The sequence below is a fragment of the Suricata suricatta genome, chromosome 10 (assembly GCF_006229205.1).
Source record: "Suricata suricatta isolate VVHF042 chromosome 10, meerkat_22Aug2017_6uvM2_HiC, whole genome shotgun sequence".
Lineage (NCBI taxonomy): Eukaryota > Metazoa > Chordata > Mammalia > Carnivora > Herpestidae > Suricata > Suricata suricatta.
The window spans coordinates 36,874,214-36,891,966 of record NC_043709.1 but is presented as its reverse complement, the minus strand read 5'-3'; the positions used below and the strand labels follow the sequence as shown (position 1 = coordinate 36,891,966).

General features: G+C 36.0%; 1 protein-coding gene across 1 annotated transcript in view; it reads left to right on the top strand.

Moving 5' to 3' along the window:
* The window catches only part of OTOGL (otogelin like), a 142,162-nt gene that overhangs the window by 100,211 nt on the left and 24,198 nt on the right, over positions 1-17,753 (top strand). Inside the window, 9 exon segments of the mRNA XM_029954585.1 lie at positions 2,585-2,664; positions 2,972-3,046; positions 5,631-5,698; positions 8,639-8,816; positions 9,319-9,461; positions 9,697-9,720; positions 9,814-9,906; positions 11,880-12,069; positions 14,944-15,158. Coding sequence (XP_029810445.1) covers positions 2,585-2,664; positions 2,972-3,046; positions 5,631-5,698; positions 8,639-8,816; positions 9,319-9,461; positions 9,697-9,720; positions 9,814-9,906; positions 11,880-12,069; positions 14,944-15,158 — 1,066 coding nt within the window.

Here is a 17,753-nt window from a genome sequence, read left to right as displayed (position 1 = left end):
TTTCTGGAAAGGACATTTTCAGCATTCACTTGGACCTCTCCTGTTCACAACCTATTTCCTGCCTCTTCCGGTAGCCATGAGGAGGAAGGCAAGCAACAGGGGCCCCCATAGTAAGGAGCTCATGGGCAAGGAAGGAAGAAAGATCAGAGAGCCAGGCCAGCTTGGCACAGAGAAGAAAACGAGCTATATTTTGAAGCGGCATTTGGCTACTTTATTACTTCTTGTGGTATAACCAGTCTCCTAGGTGGCTGAACCCAGGTCCTCAGTGTTTCCTTAGTTTGGTCTGTAGCTATTCCAAAGCTTCTCTTTTGGTATAGTTAGGATACAGAGAAGAGGCTCAGGATAAATCCCTGCCCTGGCGAAGCTCTTTCTTACCTCTATCTCCATCTCTATCTTCTTTCAACTTCTCCCTCTGCGGTGCACTAAGGTGCCTAATTACTGTTCCTCCTTGTTTTGCAGCCCTGAAGGCAGACTTAACATACCTCTCTACCCCTCCGCCACGTCCCCAACAGAATCTCCATCCTTGTTCTAGATAATTGCAGTTTCTGGCATTATAGCAAGTGTTAAAAATAAAAATATCTAGTGGATGAGAACTTCTATGAGAAAAGATGCCAACCAGCATACCATAGAGCCCATATATAAATACAGTTATTCCAGTTATGTAATATACCTATTATAAGAACTGGTCTGCATCTGAGGCATTAATTTATCAGTCAGAAGCTGAATAGATGATCAGTGTGTGACAAAATAAAGGGGAATCTGCCATGTGCAACCAGGAAGACATTTTAAAGGAATAGGTTACTGAGTTTTGCAAAATATTTTAAGAAAGTGGCTATGGTTTTGACTTGCAGAAAACAATTACAAAGTAATTGAGTTGCACAAAAAAAAAGATGTTTATTTAACTTAATGATAACCAACTGGCCCTAGTCTCTTTAGGGATATAGGAACTTTAATCTTTCTTTTTTGTTTGGCAAAGTTTAGAGTAGAGTAAGAATAGCATATACCACTTAAAGTTTTATTATTCAAGTCCACTTTATGAAATAAGCAATTGGTCACATAAGCCAAACTGGTTATGTAAAACAATTATCTATGAGGAGGTATCTAAGAGATGGCTAAATATGTCTCATGTTAAAAGAGAAATTAGCTTTTCTTGTTTTTTTTTAAACTGTTTCCTGGATTTTCTTCCATGAACTAGTGTCCTCTGGTGGCAATACCTACTCCTAGTATCAATTAGTATCAAGTTCATTTTCATCTTGAATTGGAAAGAGTCCTTAAGTATTCTTAAATCAAATTCTTTACTTTGCAGAGGTAGCAGTTGGAAATGTCTAAAAATATTTAAAATATTATTACTACCTGCTAGTGTATTTGAGAGTCAAATAAGCAAGGCTTTTTATAAAAATGTTTGCAGTAATTCTCTTTAACATTTATGAGTGAAATAATTGGTTGTACAGAAAAGATTACATTTATTTCCTTTGAATCAGAATACATTGGACTCTGAGCCCTAATTGGACAAGAAGAAAATGTAACCTCACTTGTTATATTGGCTTCATTCCATTAGATAAAAAGCATTCCAGATGGTCCTTCTTGTCTTTGGCCCATGATGTCCAAGCCATCCATAGCTTCTTTAAATTTGGGACTCTTTTTCTTTAAGTTTATTTATTTATTTGGGGGGGAGAGAGAAAGAGAGAGTGAGAGAGAGAGAGAGAGAGAGCACGAGCGAGAGAGAATGAGTGGTAGAGGGGCAGAGGGAGAAGCAGAGAGAGAGAATCCTAAGCAGACTCTATGCTGTCAGTACTGAGCCTGACATGGGGCTCAATCCCAGGTATCAAACTGTGAGATCACAGTTTTGCCTGAACTGAAATCAAGAATTGAGTGCTTAACCAACTAAGACACCCAGGTGCCCCAAATATGGGACTCTTGCTTTGCTCCTGTGCCATGCACAAGAAGTAGAGATCCTTATAAAAACCAGATGTTCTGTAAGTTGAAATCCAATCTCTGTAGGCTCATATACAACCATATCCTCCCAGAGCACTACCAAACATTTGGGCTCCTGAGAACTTCAGTTTCTCCCTCTCCCCCTCCCTGTTCTCAAAGAATCACAACCATGTTCCACCTTTTTCTTTTCCATGCGGTGATTCCTAATATCTTCTCAATGGGTTTGGGGATTAAAAATGGTCAGGGAGAGCCACTGAAGTGTCTTTTTGTTCTATTAGCATCCTTAAGGTGAGGATATTTAAAAAGCATGTCATTCAACTGGGATTTTGGGGAATATGGGAGCGGAAAGTGTAAGATTAAAATAATAGTAAATGATTCTTCTTCATTTTCAGTGATTTATAGACATTGGGTTTAGTGTGTTCCAAACATAAGTATATGTTTTGAAAATTCTGTGTTCAAATTTGTCATTAATCATGAATGACATCCCTTCACTGTCCTTTAAAGATTGGGATTTCATAAGATGAAGTATGATGGAATGGTAGCAAACGAAACACTCCTAATTGCCTGATAAGGAGAAGAGAAGACTTTCAGGAAAAACATGTCTTTTATATTTTAAACTTTTTTCACTTTGATTTTTTTTCATGTAAAGAGTTGAAGGATGCTTGCCCTATTGCCCTAAAAATATGATCCTTGATGAAGTCACCTTCAAATGTGTTTATCCAGAAGACTGTAAGTATGAACCTTACCCAATTTATTCTGAAAAGTGAAACACTTGAATATTCTTTCCTCTATTGATAGAAGTGGTTGTAAACAGAAATTTTAGACAATTTCTATTAAGATTCTTCTTTAATATCCCTCTCACAATCTTTCATTTCTATTTGCTTTCCCAAAACATGTAAATCTTCCCTCTAAAATCCTTCCTATGCTCTCTCTTCCAAAACATTTTCCCTGAAGCTGAAGATCCCTATAGAAAGTATAGATGGGTCTGATTTTCAGCAAAACAGATTAAGGAAGAGTATCTTTGTGTTTTTTGTAGGCATCCCTCTGATTCCCACAGAACCAGAATTAATGCCACCAGGTAAGCCATCTCTACCCATATTTACAGCTTTCTGTTATAATTTGAGGTCCCAAAATTAGCCTTATGTAATTTAAGTCTTGACACACTTATAACAGCCGCTGGCATCAGCACTATCCCAGTAGTAATGTCGTTTCGTTACGTAGCCTTCACCCCACTCAGTTGTCTGACAGCTTCTTCATTCAGGTCACCTCTCCTTCCATTTCAGGTCATATAGATAACAAGGACTTCTCTCACATTTTAAACCTAGAATTTAGGTTTCGCTAAATCTTGCTTAGGTTTTCACAGTGATTAAGTTGACTCTAAAGAGATGTTAATGCAAATGAAGTCATCCTTTGGCATTTCCATTTCCCATCTTGTGTTCTGTCCCGGCCTCTGCAGTAGGCAGTCTGGCTCATACCTCCCTCTCTCCCTCTCGATGAAACTTGGCTTAGGAAAAGGTTTGATAATTCTCCTCACACTAAGGCTTGACAAACTTAATGCATTATTTTTTCTGAGGCTATACTTTAGAAAAGTTCAGATATTTCTTCTTTTTTGGTTATAGTACCATTGTTTAATTATATTGCTACTTAAATTATCTGCTAAGAAAGGCAAGTAGTTAGTTCTGACTTTATGTAAGAGTTATGGATTTCATAGTCCATTCTAACAGATTTTTTATTTTTTATTTTATTTATTGTTTTAATATTTATTTTTGAGAGAAAGAGAGACTGTGTGCACATGCAAGTAGGGAAGGGACAGAGAAAGACACAGGATCCAAAGCAGGCTCTGTGCTGACAGCAGAGAGCCTGATGCAGGCTTGAATTCATGAACCCTGAGATCATGACCTGAGCCAAAGTTGGACACTTAACCGACTGAGCCATCCAGTTGCCCCTATTTTACTTTTAAAATAAAAATGTTCTAAACCAACCATTTAAATAAAAAGAATTTTAAACTGCATTTAAAAACCGAATTATAGTTGACATACATAAACCTCCCTCTAACCATCACTATTATGACTATTTTTATTAGCTTCTGTATGCTGAGTACTTAGTAAATTAGTACATACCAAGCATTGGACTAAGTGCTTTGCATGTATTTAATCCTGGTAAGTCATTAGAATTTTCCGTGACTGTGCTTGTTTTCGATTAGAATTTTGTTTCCTCTTCTATTGCTTCAAAGTTTATGGTGATATGAATATAAATATTTAAGTCTGTATTGTTTCATATTCTCCAGAAGATATAATATCTGTATATCATGATAAACTGCTCATAGGACCAAGGAATGAGATTTTTTGTTCTCCTTTATTCTGCAAATTAGAAACTATAAAATAAGCACAAAATTAAGATTATTTAGAGAATTTATTTAACTGAAAATGTAAGGTTTTTCTTATATCATTGTGATAGACTGAATTACGGCCCTCCAGAGATGCTCCCAACTGAATCCCAAGAATTTGTGAATATGACTTTACATGCAAAGGGACTTGCAGGGTTGATTAAGTATGGAACTGGGGATGGGGAAATTATCCTGGGTTATCCATATGGGCCCAATGTAATAACAAGGGTCCTGATCAGAGAGTGACAGGTGAGTCAAAGTCAGAGAAGGTGACTCTGATGACAGAATCAGAGAAGGGGGGAAAATAAGAGACATTTGAAGACATTATGCTATGACTTTGAAGATGGAGAAAGCGACCACAAGCTGAGATAGTTAGTCAATTCAAGGAGTTGGAAAAGGCCAGGAAACAGATTCTTTCTGGGAGCCTCTAGAAGGAATGCAGCCCTTGATGATACCTTGACTTTAAGACTTCTGACTTCCAGGATTTAAATTCAAAAAACAAATTAAATTTAAAAAATTGTACTGAGGGGAAAAAAAGACTTCTGACTACTAGGACCACAAGATAATAAATTTGTCATTCTAAGATACTAAAGATACAGATTTTAAGATACTAAATCTGTAATAACTTGTTACAGCAGCAATAAGAAATGGATTCAGTCATTTTTAGACAATTTCGCTAATGACCACTAATTATAGTTAGACAAAATTTCAACCATTCATTTTGGCTGTGAATAGTTTAAAGATAACTTTAGTCCTTTCAAAAAGCTTTTGAAGGTGACTTACAAATATGTTTACTAATTACACAAATCACTCCTTTACTGCACCCACCAGTGATGGTCCACATGTGGTTCACAACACCATGGATTCTGCTTGCAAGGAATACATTCTAGAGATTCACTGAGGGAAGTGAATCAGCTTCACTGCTTCCTGTTAAAAGGCAACACAATTTCTCACTCCTCAGTAGTCTTTAATGATGCCACTGATATTTTTACTTGTTCAAACAATTGTGTTGAAGCTGTCAAGACAGTGAAGATGTTTTTAGAATGGTGGTGAAAAGCCAGACCTCTGGAATAAGAATTCTCTAGTTTGAATTCTGTCCCTGACACTTACTAGCTTATCTGTCTATACCATAATTTCCATATATGTAAAATGGCTAAGAGTACTGTTATCTACTTTACAGAATTCTTGTGAGGAATAAGTGAAATAATCTTTATGAAATTTCTTAGCAGTTTCTACTACATGTAAACTCCATACATGATAGATACCATTCCACTAATGGAAAAGATATCTTCATTTCTAACAGGTCCAGAAATGATTACTCCATCAGACTTCACTGTATTTGATATGTTAACACCAACGACAGGTTTGGAATGTGAGGTATGACTGGGTAATCTATTCCAGCTACTTGTCATTTCTTGATAGTGTCTATTCAAGTTTCTGAGTCACTATCCAAATGCTATTAAGCTTCTTTTGCTATGCTTTCTAGTCTATTTTTGTCAAAAGATGCTAAGAAATATGCATTACATTTTAGCACATTTTTTTGTGTGCACCCTCTCTGTGGCATGGACACAACTGTATTTTCTTAACTGATTTAGATATGTCTTATACATTAGATTCTGGTCACACTAAGAAAAACAAAATTCACATGAAGTCTTAAGTATGATACTTTAATACAGACTTATCTAGTGTGGGCTTCTCTATAAGTCAGGCATTCAAAAATATATACCAGGCACTGTGGCAGGTAATGAAGATACATTGGCAAGCCAAAAAAGATCAGGTCATTGGACCCCAGAGCTGGTAATTGTCTTAGCCCAGACTTGAGCAGTTAGGTATCTTCTTACTTCAAATGTGCCACTTACTTGGTAAACCAACTGTTTATTCCACCCATATTTATTTAGCACTGTTTTTGGCCAGGCACTACCCAAGTACCATAGATAAAATAATGTAAAAGGAAGCAAGCATCCATACTTTTGTGGAGTTTATATTCTAATGGAAGTTCTAAGAGAGCCAATAAGCAAAAAAAGTTACTAAGTTATATAAAAATGTTAGAAGGTGAGCTCAGAAAAAAAATCTATTTTCAATGATATGGTCAGAAAATCCTTATCGTTAAGTTAATCTAGAGTAAAAGATCTGAAGAAGTTCAGATACTTAACCATGCTGAGAACCAGGGCAGTGGACACAGTTATGGGCCCCAGAAATAAAGTTCCAGGCAGAGGAACCAACAGGTTCAAAGGTCCAGAGGTAAAAATATATCTGACATATTAAAATAATAATAAGGAGGCCATTAAGTAAGTAAGCAATAGGAAAATAAATAAATAATATTATGTAAAGTCTTATAGATTATTGTAAAAACTGGAACTTTTGTTCTAAAAGACACAGGAAGACATTGGGTATTTTAGAGCAGAGAAATTACATGATCTGATTTGTTTTCAGATCATTTTACCTGCTGTGCTGGGGGCATGGTGCAAAGAGACAGCAGAATAGGTTAGGAAGCTATTGCAGGAATTTAGGCAGAGATGACAGTGGCATGGACCAGATACCAGCAGTGGGGATGGTGAGAAATAACTGGATTAAGGATGTATTTTGAATACAGAGGACATAGAATTTTCTAAAAGATTAGACATGGAAAGTGAGTGAAACAGAGGCATCAAGGATGTTAAGATCTTTTCCTTGAGCAATTAAAGGATAAAGTTGGCATTAATCAGGATGGAGAAGTTGTCAGAAGTGAGGGTCTGGGATGGTTGTCACTAAGAGTTCAGTTTTGCCATGTAAAGATTGCAATTGCTCTTAGACATCAAAGAGCTACAGTTGTACAGATCTGGTAGACATAAATAGAGCTTAGAGCAGAGGTCAAGCTGAACTAAATTTTGGAAATTCTCAGTGATGGGATGAAATCACAAAGGGAGTGTGTGCGGATAGAGAAGAGAGGAAGGAGGAAGAAATGATGGCAAACAAGCAAAGGATATTAACTAGTGAAATAGGAGAAAGTAGAGGAGATTGTAACTGGTCTAGAAGCCAAGGAAAGAAGACATTAAGGAAGATGGAGTAATAAGCTATACTAAATATGTTAGTAGGTCAAGTAAGATGAGGTCAAGAAAATTGATCATTGGGTTTAGCACAGTAAAGTTCATTGGGTGACCTTGTTAAAAATAGCTTCAGCAGAGTGGAAGATAAGGATTTTTTTAGGCAATTGTAGGGGCTTTAGTTTTATCTAAATGTGTTCATTTTCCTTGTAAAGTGGAAAGTAGAGTCAATCCTGGGAATTGATACAAATTTTGATAAATTGGACTTGATTATTTGCCTCCCGTTGGCTCTTAAATTTAGAAGTGCTCACTTAATAGTCTTACTATTTAGAAAAGCATTTAACCTCTCATGTATAATATTGAGATGGTGGAAACTGACTCAAAAACTTAGGGAGAGGCAAATGAAAAAAGCTTCTCTTAGTGCATGATACATAATAGATGTTAGATAGATTTTAAGTTTTCTTCCCCCATCCTTTGAGATGCGGTATAGAGTAGTGGTCAATATCAGTTTCCAGAGTAACAATCCCTGAACTTAAATTCTGACCATACCACTTACTAGCAATGTGACCTTGGGCAAGTTACTTTGACCTTTATCCTCCTGATTTCCTCATCTATAAAACAGGAAAAAATAGTAGTACCTACCTCAGCAGGTTGTTTTTGTGGGAATGAAATGGGTTAATTAGAATAATGTCCTAAACATAATAAAAGATACAAATGTTTGATCACTGCTATAATTGTTACCATAATTTAAATACAATAAAATTTGTAAATTTAAAAAAATCTACCACTGATTTGTTTTGTATTTGTTTATCTAGAAGTCAGTGAGCTATATATAAAAATTAATGTATAATGATTTTATCCAGGGGCTGTTAAACTGATATCACATATGAATTTTTAATGAAATATTTATAGTATTAAGTAGTAATTTTTTAAAATTAACATTAAGAGAAGTTATAATGATACACTAGCTTTACAAGACATATGAAACCCTGACCTCTACTGTATAGGTCTATTTGCAAAATACTAATCAAGACAATGTAGGATAAGACTTCAGTTTGCTCAGATGTCTGAGTATATGGGCAATTCTAACATCAAATAAATATTAAGGTGAAGCTTAAATTAAGTCCAAACCTAGTGTTTAGAGAGACAAAAATATTAAAAAGTTCATGTTTCAAAAGCTTTCATATTTAGGAAATGTACACTATGGGCAGTGTGAATGGGAAATTTAAAAATTATTTGAAAACATTAGTTGAAAATAGAAAAAAAGAAAACTAATTTTCTTTTTTGTTAACAGCCTCAACAATTTGATCCTGTTTATAATTGTAGCCAATACATATGCCTTAATGTGGAATGGCAGTTGTACAACTGGTCTCTTAATTGCCCAACGCGCTTGGAGATGCCTGACTGTGGTTTCCGGGGACGGCCCGTTCAAGTGAACAGTGATATCTGCTGCCCTGAGTGGGAATGTCCTTGTAAGTTTGCATTTACTTCACTGTTTTTTAAAGTTTTTACTTATTTATTCTAAGAGAGAGACAGAGAGAACAAGCAAGGGAGGGGCAAAGAGAGAGGGGGTGAGAGAATCCCACACAGGCTCCACACTAACGTTAGTGTGAAGCCTGATGTGGGGCTTGAATCCACGCACCCTGAGATCATGACCTGAGCTAACACCAAGAGTCAGATGCTTAAGGACCTGAGACACCCCGGGTGCCCTGTAAGTTTGCGTTTCTTCCATGACCGTCAATTTCCAATCTGGAGAAGGTTGTTATCTTTTTGGAACTGATCACCTCACTCATCAAGTCAGTTACTGCTGAACTTTCTCCATTTTTTTTATGATTTTGATTCCAATATGTAACTTTTAGAGTTGCTTTTTGTCAAACATAATAACACTAATTTAAAAGATTTCTTTAAGGCTCAATCATGACTACAAATACAAATAATTAATTAACATACCAAATCCCCTACCATTTTTCTTAGGTCGGTGTTCCATGTTGTCAGAACTGAGTATTATTACGTTTGATGGAAACAATGCAGCATTATATAGTATGGCTTCATATATCTTGTTAAGAATTCCTGGAGAGATTATAGTTGTTCATATTGAAAAATGTTCCATGAATCAGGTAGGTCATAATCCATTCTTGTGTCATTTCTTCATAAATCCATACCTAAGGGGCCCAGCAGCATTAGATATTCCTAGAGTAAGAAGGGGATCAAGGACTCACTGAGATATATCTTCTAGTACTTAAAACAAAAAAATTTTTTCTTGTGAATATATTTAGATGCATATAATATTAATTCAAATAATGTTTTTAAAAGTCAAATAATATATTTTGTGTCTTTTTACATTTGTTTCAGAATGGAAATTCATTTAAAAAGCTAGTGAGTATTTGCAAAGCATTTCATAAATTCCTTCTCTTTATTGCTAAAGATATGTTTAATTCCATAAAGCTTTAATTTTTTTTTCAAATTAAGGCATCCTCTGGAAGAATGTATGGACTTTGTTTTAAGAAGTTAAATTTGACAACATCGATACATAAAATATTTGTTAATCGGGCAGCAAGAAAGGTAAGAACACAAAGTTGAAAGATACCCTCACATTAGAGAAAATTAAGAAATTATATTAAACATGATTGTTTCCAAAACCAGGGAAAATAGGTATTTTGGTGGAGTTTTGTTGCCATTGTGTTTAATCATTCTTTTCATGGAAAGTAAAAAAATGTGTTTCTTAATTTTGTATTTCTCCTTGCAAGATGTGCCAACTGTTGCAAACATTTCTCCCTTTATGAGATTAATTGTAACAGCCATGTCAAGTCCATGAAAGCCCTCTTGGACACTGGGAGGGCCCAAGTCTCTTAGTGTCAGAGTAACATTAGTGTTTTCCATTAAATGAAGTGAAACCCACGTGAAAAAGAGAAGTCATAGGGTTGAAAAAAAAAAGAGTAGCTAAGAACATCAGAATGAAGACCACTGAGAGAAAAATAGTTTTGACGTGCTCATGATGTTAATGTTTCAATGAATATGTGCTAGTCAAAGTAAGAAAAAGTAAAGAGATATTTACCTTTTGAACTAAACTGAAAAAAGGGGATGTATTGGGAAATTGGGAAAATGCCATTTGATTTTACAGGAAAAGCCTTTATCTCAAAGAATATATTTAGTGGAGAAGGGTGAACTATAAGCTGGTACTTCACGGATATGGTTCTCTCAAGAATGTAAGAAAATAGTGTGTAAAGATTTTGCTAAAATGGCTGAGATGTTATACACATTCTAGAAAGAAATCTTTTTCTTTTTTATTATACCATCAGCCAAACATTCTAGACTAGAAGAAGTATTAAAATGAAGCTAAATATAGTAAGGTGTTAGAAACTTTAATTTTAGGTAAAGCAAAATACATGAATGGGGTAATTTTTTGGATGATAGCATTTGTATATACCTTTGGTTTGATCAGGTTGATGTATTAACAGGAAGTGGATGGGAAATAAATTTAAGCTCAAATCTGGTCAGTGCTATTATTGTGAGTATTTGAACCAAAGGGCTTATTTTTGGCCTTGACTAAATTCAACTAGTCATGTATTCTGTTAAAAACTAATTATTTAAGAATTATTTAATGAGAGTTTACATGGTAAGACAATATAGGTCCTGGTTGGAAGTAATTTGTAGCTGTATGTGAGGTGCCTAATGTAATTGTCTGCCAGTTAGAAAGCAATAGGGGTACTGTGCATGAGCATATACAGTATGACTAATATGTCACCAAAACAGGTCTCTTAATGCAGTTTATAGAAAGGTCAAATAGATATTTTTGGAGGAGGTGAAGCCTGAGAGAAATCTTAAACCAAGAGCAGAAATTAACCAGGCAGGAGTAAGGATATTTCAGCCTACAGGCAGCAGTATGAGGAAGATATAAAGATGAGAAGCTGGTTGGTTGGTGAGGCATGACTGACAAATTTATTGCTGGTTCCATGTCTTTGCCATCATTCATAACGGTGGTTTTCTAAATATAATCCTCAGATTGCCTACATTTGTATTACCAAGAGTACGTGTTAAAGATACAGAGTCTAGAATTTCATCCAAACCTAGGAAGTAGAATTGCTGGGAATTGTAATCTTTACCATGCTTGACCGATGATTGTTAGGAACATTATAGTTAAACACTGATTTAGAAGATCAAAGAAAAGACCCAGATTAAAGAAAACATCCTTCAAATAACTTTAGTATCTTAAGTTCATTTTAGTAGATAATGGTATAATCAACATATACTGAGGGAAATAGACAGAAAAACATACTTAAAGATTAGTTTTGAAGAATATAAGGGGCAATTGGGTTAGAACAAATAGTGAATATAGCAGGATACAACAAAGGAATAATAAAAGAGCTTAAAAGTAAGGAGAAGCTATGGTGGCAGCAGAGAAATAAATTTTTTAAAACTTAAGAAATAGTTTATATTCAACAAGAAGAAATGGAGTCATCTGAATTCTCCTACTTATAATGAGTGCATATTTAAACATAAACAGCTTTCTAACAAATGTAAATTTGTTATTTTAGGTAGAAGTGGATTCTATTGTAGTACCTTTGCCCTTTTCAAATCAAGAGCTTGCCATAGAAGATTCTGGTACCATGTATGTGATTACGACTCCAGCTGGACTAATCATAAAGTGGGCTCACCTTACAGGGATCATAGACATTCATTTTGGCTCTCGATTTAACTTGTCATCTCACACAGAAGGACTCTGTGGTGAGCATTGCTCTTCAAATATCAACTTCTTCTCATTCTTTTTCCTGTCCACATTATACATTTTGGCCTTTGATGCCCCACTTTTTATATTTGAGACACGGTGCTAACTTTCAGTGCCTCATGTGAATCCTGAAGGAATCAGTGGCTTTCAATAAAAGGGCTAACAAGCAAGAAATAACAATTAAATCTGTGTATTTTATGGAAATATGTTTACTCCTACTCTAATACTGTTTGTATTCCTACTAGTTTATCTTTATTCATCATTTACAAGGTGCCAAGCATTATTTTAGATACTTGAACTTACTCATTTCTAAAAATAGCCCACATAAGTTGGTATTAGTATTAGTTTATAAGTGAAAAATAGGAGTTACAGAAAGGCTAAAGGCTTAAATAATTTTGTTTCTTCCTTATTATGTTAAAATTTGAAATAGGGGAAAAATTAGTTGCTTAAGCAACCTTGAAAGTTACATACAGGGAACATAATGTTCTCAATATTTGTCACAGTTTTGTTATAAAGTGTAATGCCTAGGTGTATCTTTACACCTAGGTTAATACCACACCATGTTACGTAGACACATAAAGCGTTATAAGCCAAAGGAAATAACTTAGAAATACCCCTAAGTACATAGCAAAATTAAACAGTATAATACTGGTTTGATGTCTGATGGAGGCTATTTTCTTTGTAGCTCTGTGCCCTTTTTTTTAAGTTTATTTATTTATTTTGAGAGAGAGAGAGAAAGCAGGAGCAGGGGAGGGGCGGGGGGGGGGGGGGGAGAGAATCCCAAGCAAGCTCCACACTATGAGTGTGATGCCCACTGTGGGGCTCGAACTCATGAACCATAAGATCATGACCTGAGCTAAAACCATGAGTCAGATGCTTAACTGACTGAGCCACTGGGCACACTATAGTTCTGTGCTTTTAAGTGAACATCAGTTTCCTCATCTTTAAAATGGGAATAACAACATTCTACCTTCAAGATTATTGTTAGGATTGAATTAGAAAGTTAATGTTAAACATATGACACATTGTTTAATACACACAAACAATGAATATTAGTCTAGTACAAATATATTTATTTTAATATCACTAACTATTAATTGATTAAAAGTTTATGGATCACCTTCTGAGTGTCTAACACAGTGATAGGTGCTGGCAACCCAAAAACAAATAAGACTAAGTCCTTTCCCTCAGCAAATTATGTAAAACACCCAGATTTCTTCTTTAAAACATTTAGTGCAAAGTTTAGCTAAAAAGGTTTAAATATTTCCTTGCCTATTTATAGTATGCTAAACATAGCACAAAAGGTTATTCCTGTGGAAATAGTTATTTTTGACTATGTATAGTATTGATTATACATAATAAATCAACAGTTATTGATTAATACACAGACACTTGGGGAATGCATATTTTCTCTAATGATTTTTCACTTCTATGTGCTATGTGCTATGATGTCTGCTTGATTTTGCTCATTCTCAGCTCATGTTTCTACAGATACACTCTGCTAACTGGATTCTCAAGTAATTACTATAGAGAAAAAGGCTAGGATTACCCTTTTGCTCACCAAGGTTCACCCCCTAACATTCATAACTTCCAAGTGGGATGAGCATGGTTTGTTAAAAGGAAATCTGGTTGCTTTCATGTCTACTAGCTTTGGTGCTGGCAGAAAAAGTAGTGAACAAGAGTGTGAGCTAAATTGAGCACGGAGCCCAGAATGGGAGGTCTGTATGGATACCTTATCTATAAAGCACTGTGAAGTTTACAGGGGTGGTGCCTGACATTGCAATAAAAACAATTTTTATTACTTTATTCCAGGAAAGTTTAGACTCAAAAAATAGTAGCTGCTTTACAGTAGAGTTCATTTCACTTGCATTTTGTTTTTTATTTGTTTTGCATTGCATTCAGTCCTTTGTGTATTTACAAAGAAGAGGCAATATGGTAGCAGCAACTCTTATGATCTTGATATATCTACTTGAGGATTAAGATTTGCTACTTGAAAAAAATGTGTAAATTATATCTTTTATAACTGGAGCCTTGGGGATTAAGAAAGACTATGTCCTTTCAGATCACATATGATAGGGTTCTGGGCTATTTCTCTGCACTTCCCTTGGCTCTGTACTACACTGGTTAAAGAGTAAGCTCCATCCTTAGTCTGGCCTTCCTCAGGAAACTAGAAGCCATCAGAGGTCAAATCATTATAACCTTCAGTAGGCCATGCCATCCTAAGGAAGGAAGATTGTCTATGTCTTCCAATTCCCAGGTCAGAGCCTGTTTGGCAGCGCTGTCCAAATGCTGAATGTATCCATGTGTCTAGGTGACTGCCTGACCTGACTGGCATATTACCCGCAATAGTTGTTAATGTGGAAGAGTAAGAATTACCATTATACCAGTCATAGCCCTCTCCTATAGTGGTGATGGGGCAGGAGTACTTCCTGACAGGAATGTTTACAGGCAGGGTTCCTGGGGGAATGGATGTCTGGGAGGCAATCACCAAACACCCACTGTTCTAAGGAATATCTTGGGAAGCTTAAGAACTAGTTCTTAAATTAGGAGGTAGTGGTAATAGTGGAAGAGTGTGGGAGCAGAGTCAATCTCCTCTTTCTTCATTTTCTATCATTTTTTTTCCACATATCTTGACTTCCAGGATTGTGGTTTCTTTCTTATCTGGTTAAGACAACTCTATAGTATCTTATCAAAGAATCAGATACATAATTTAAAAAATCCATCAACATTAAAGTTAAAGGATATACATTTGGCACCTTGTTCAGTAAATAATTTATTCATTTCGAATCAATTATTAAGATGACTTATTTCTGCTGCCTACATTTGGTTTAAGTGGGAAAAAAATTCCTTTTAAATGTCACATATCTTTTTAGGAATTTGCAATGAAGATCCAGATGATGATATAAGGATGCAAAATGGCACAATTATTACAAATATGGAAGACATAGAATTATTTATTGAGAGCTGGGAAATTGAGAAATCATTTGAAGTAACAACAAGAAGACCCGTTAGGAATTGTACTGAGCATGATTGCAGTCACTGCATTGAGTTATTAAACAGAAGAGTTTTCATTCCATGCCATCATAAAGTAAGTTAAGAACAACCATAGATAAGAACTGTCATGTTAGACATATTGAGAGTAAAGCCAATAAATATCTGTTCTCTCCATGATGTTGTTCTACTGAGAATAGGTTAGCCCCAAACCTTCTGTCAGTATGCTTTGGAATTCAGAATCATTTACTTTCATAGACTTAAAGAGATAGGAAGAATAATCATCTTTCATTCTCCTGTTTTTTAAGAATTCTATTGACAGATTTCAAGAAAAATGAAATTATGTCCTATGAATAAATGCCTCTAGGAGAAAGAAATCAATGCCACTTAATAATCCAATAGAGAAACCACGACAGTGAGAATATTATCAATTCTCTATGATCCTGGCCTCTTAGGTGTATACTTGTAACAGAACCTGTCATATAGTCAATTTAATCATTCTTTGTCTCTAACTTTTCAATTTCATGTGACTAATGGATATTTTGAATAATCTGTATCATTAAAAAAGATTCATTGTTAGGGACAGATATAGTACTTCATGAATCATTTAATGATTGCAAACATCCAGCACCTACAAGACATTGTGTTAAACTCCTGTGACCCAAAGATGAGCATGACTCTCACTTGTTCTTGGGAAGTCTGGTGAGAAAGCAAGCTTGTGAATGGATATCTGACAATGTACAGTCTGGAGGGACATAGGAGCCCAGGTTGGGAGGAGACTTCTTGTAGTTTTAGATAGCTGATTTATCTAGAAGAATGAATTTGTAAGGAGAGAAGAGGGAGGAAGGGACACCTAGGCAGATACAACAATATGTGTAAGAGCAAGTTTTGTGTAAAAGACCATCTTAAGAAGACATTGAAATAATTGAGTGTAAGACATATGGAGGGAAAGAGCCTGGGAAAGAGGATGAGGGAACTGTTAAAGCAGGAAGGGACTCACTGTGTGGCCCTCTCATGTCAGACTGTGGGGTGTATAGACTCCATAGTCCTCAGCCTGCCCTAGGAGTTCTCTCAGGAAAAGGCAAAGGATATGAAGCAATGGACTTTTTTTTTTAAGTTTATTTCTTTTTTTAATGTTCTTTTATTTTTATTTTTGAGAGACAGAGAGAGGCAGCTCGAGCAGGGGAGGGTGAGAGAGAGGGCGATACAGAATCCGAAGCAGGCTCCAGGCTCTGAGCTGTCAGCACAGAGCCCGACGCGGGGCTCGAACCCACGAACTGTGAGATCATGACCTGAGCCAAAGCTGGACGCTCAACCGACTGGGCCACCCAGGCGCCCCTAAAGCATAATGATTTTTCTTTAAAAATGCATTTTTAATGAAGAACTTAGAAGGCTGATTAAATCGGGAAGCTTTTTAGCTTAACTAATAAAGGCTAAGTGAGGCAACACAGAATGCCATTTGGTCTATCATAGGCAGATCCTGGGAACAGATCTCCTCCCAGTGAATTGGATGGCAAAAGAAACGAATGCAGGTAATTTGGTTTTCCTCCTTGTAGGCTTCATCTTCATTTGAAAATCTCCACATAGCAGGCAGATGATCTGCCTGGATTGTATCATTTTTCAACCCCCTTCAGTGTCTTTCACTCATACATAAAGTACATGCCAAACAACCTTCTCATCAAGGCTTATGAGGTCCTCTATGCTCTGGCCCACCTACTTCTCTAGCTTCCTCTGGTCTCCTGTCTCACTCTCCTGTCTCCTTTCAACTCTTTGAATATTCCAAAGATTTTCCTGCCAGTGGGTTTTAAGCTTCTAGTTTTTCTAGCTGGAATGCTTGCATCCTCTGATTCATGTTAGCATGGTGACTCTATTCAAAGACCTTTTTTAGCTATGGGATCCACATGCCTGTGGATTATAGGTCTGTGTTATTGACCTTTATACTTCTCATGCATAGCACCATGGGTGGTATATAGTTAGGTGTTCAATAAATTATGAAAGCATGCATAAGTGAATATGTGACTGGGAGATACAGGAGAATCAGCTTTTGTGGGTTAAGTAGAAATGTATATAATTTTTTACTTTGGTTGAATTATATCATATGGAATTTCAAAGCAAAAATACCCAGAAAAAGCTTAGAAAAATAATTATGGAGCTCAGAGGAGGTAAGTTGAGGCCAGAGACCAGGTCTGGGGAGTCATTTGCATATGGATTGTTAAGTATAACAATAAGTAATGTGCAATGTGCCAGAGTCTGATCTGTTCACAGCTACCTTACACAGTAGTATTGTTAACCAAGGATAAAATTTAAATGCCCCAAATTGGTATTATGAGTCCAGGAAGAACATTTGTAGCTAGTAGACATGTCCATCGAGGATGGAACCTAGGACACTCAAGAATGTGAGGCAGCAGAGGAACCGACAACAAACAGGTGAACAGGCAATGGAATGAAGTGCACTCAAAGTCCAAGGAGAGGGTTCTAAGAAGGAAACTAGCAGTGTTCCCTGGATTTGACAATAAGGATACTCTTGACCACAGCAAGTATTCCATACAAAGTGAAGTGGTTGGAAACCAAGGAGATTCTGTAAAGAAGACTAAAAGAATGTAGAATCTTGGTTTCTATAGATATGGACCTTGAAGAAGAAATGATGGGATAGGAAAAATGTTAAGTATTTTTTTCTGGCCCTTTGAACCAT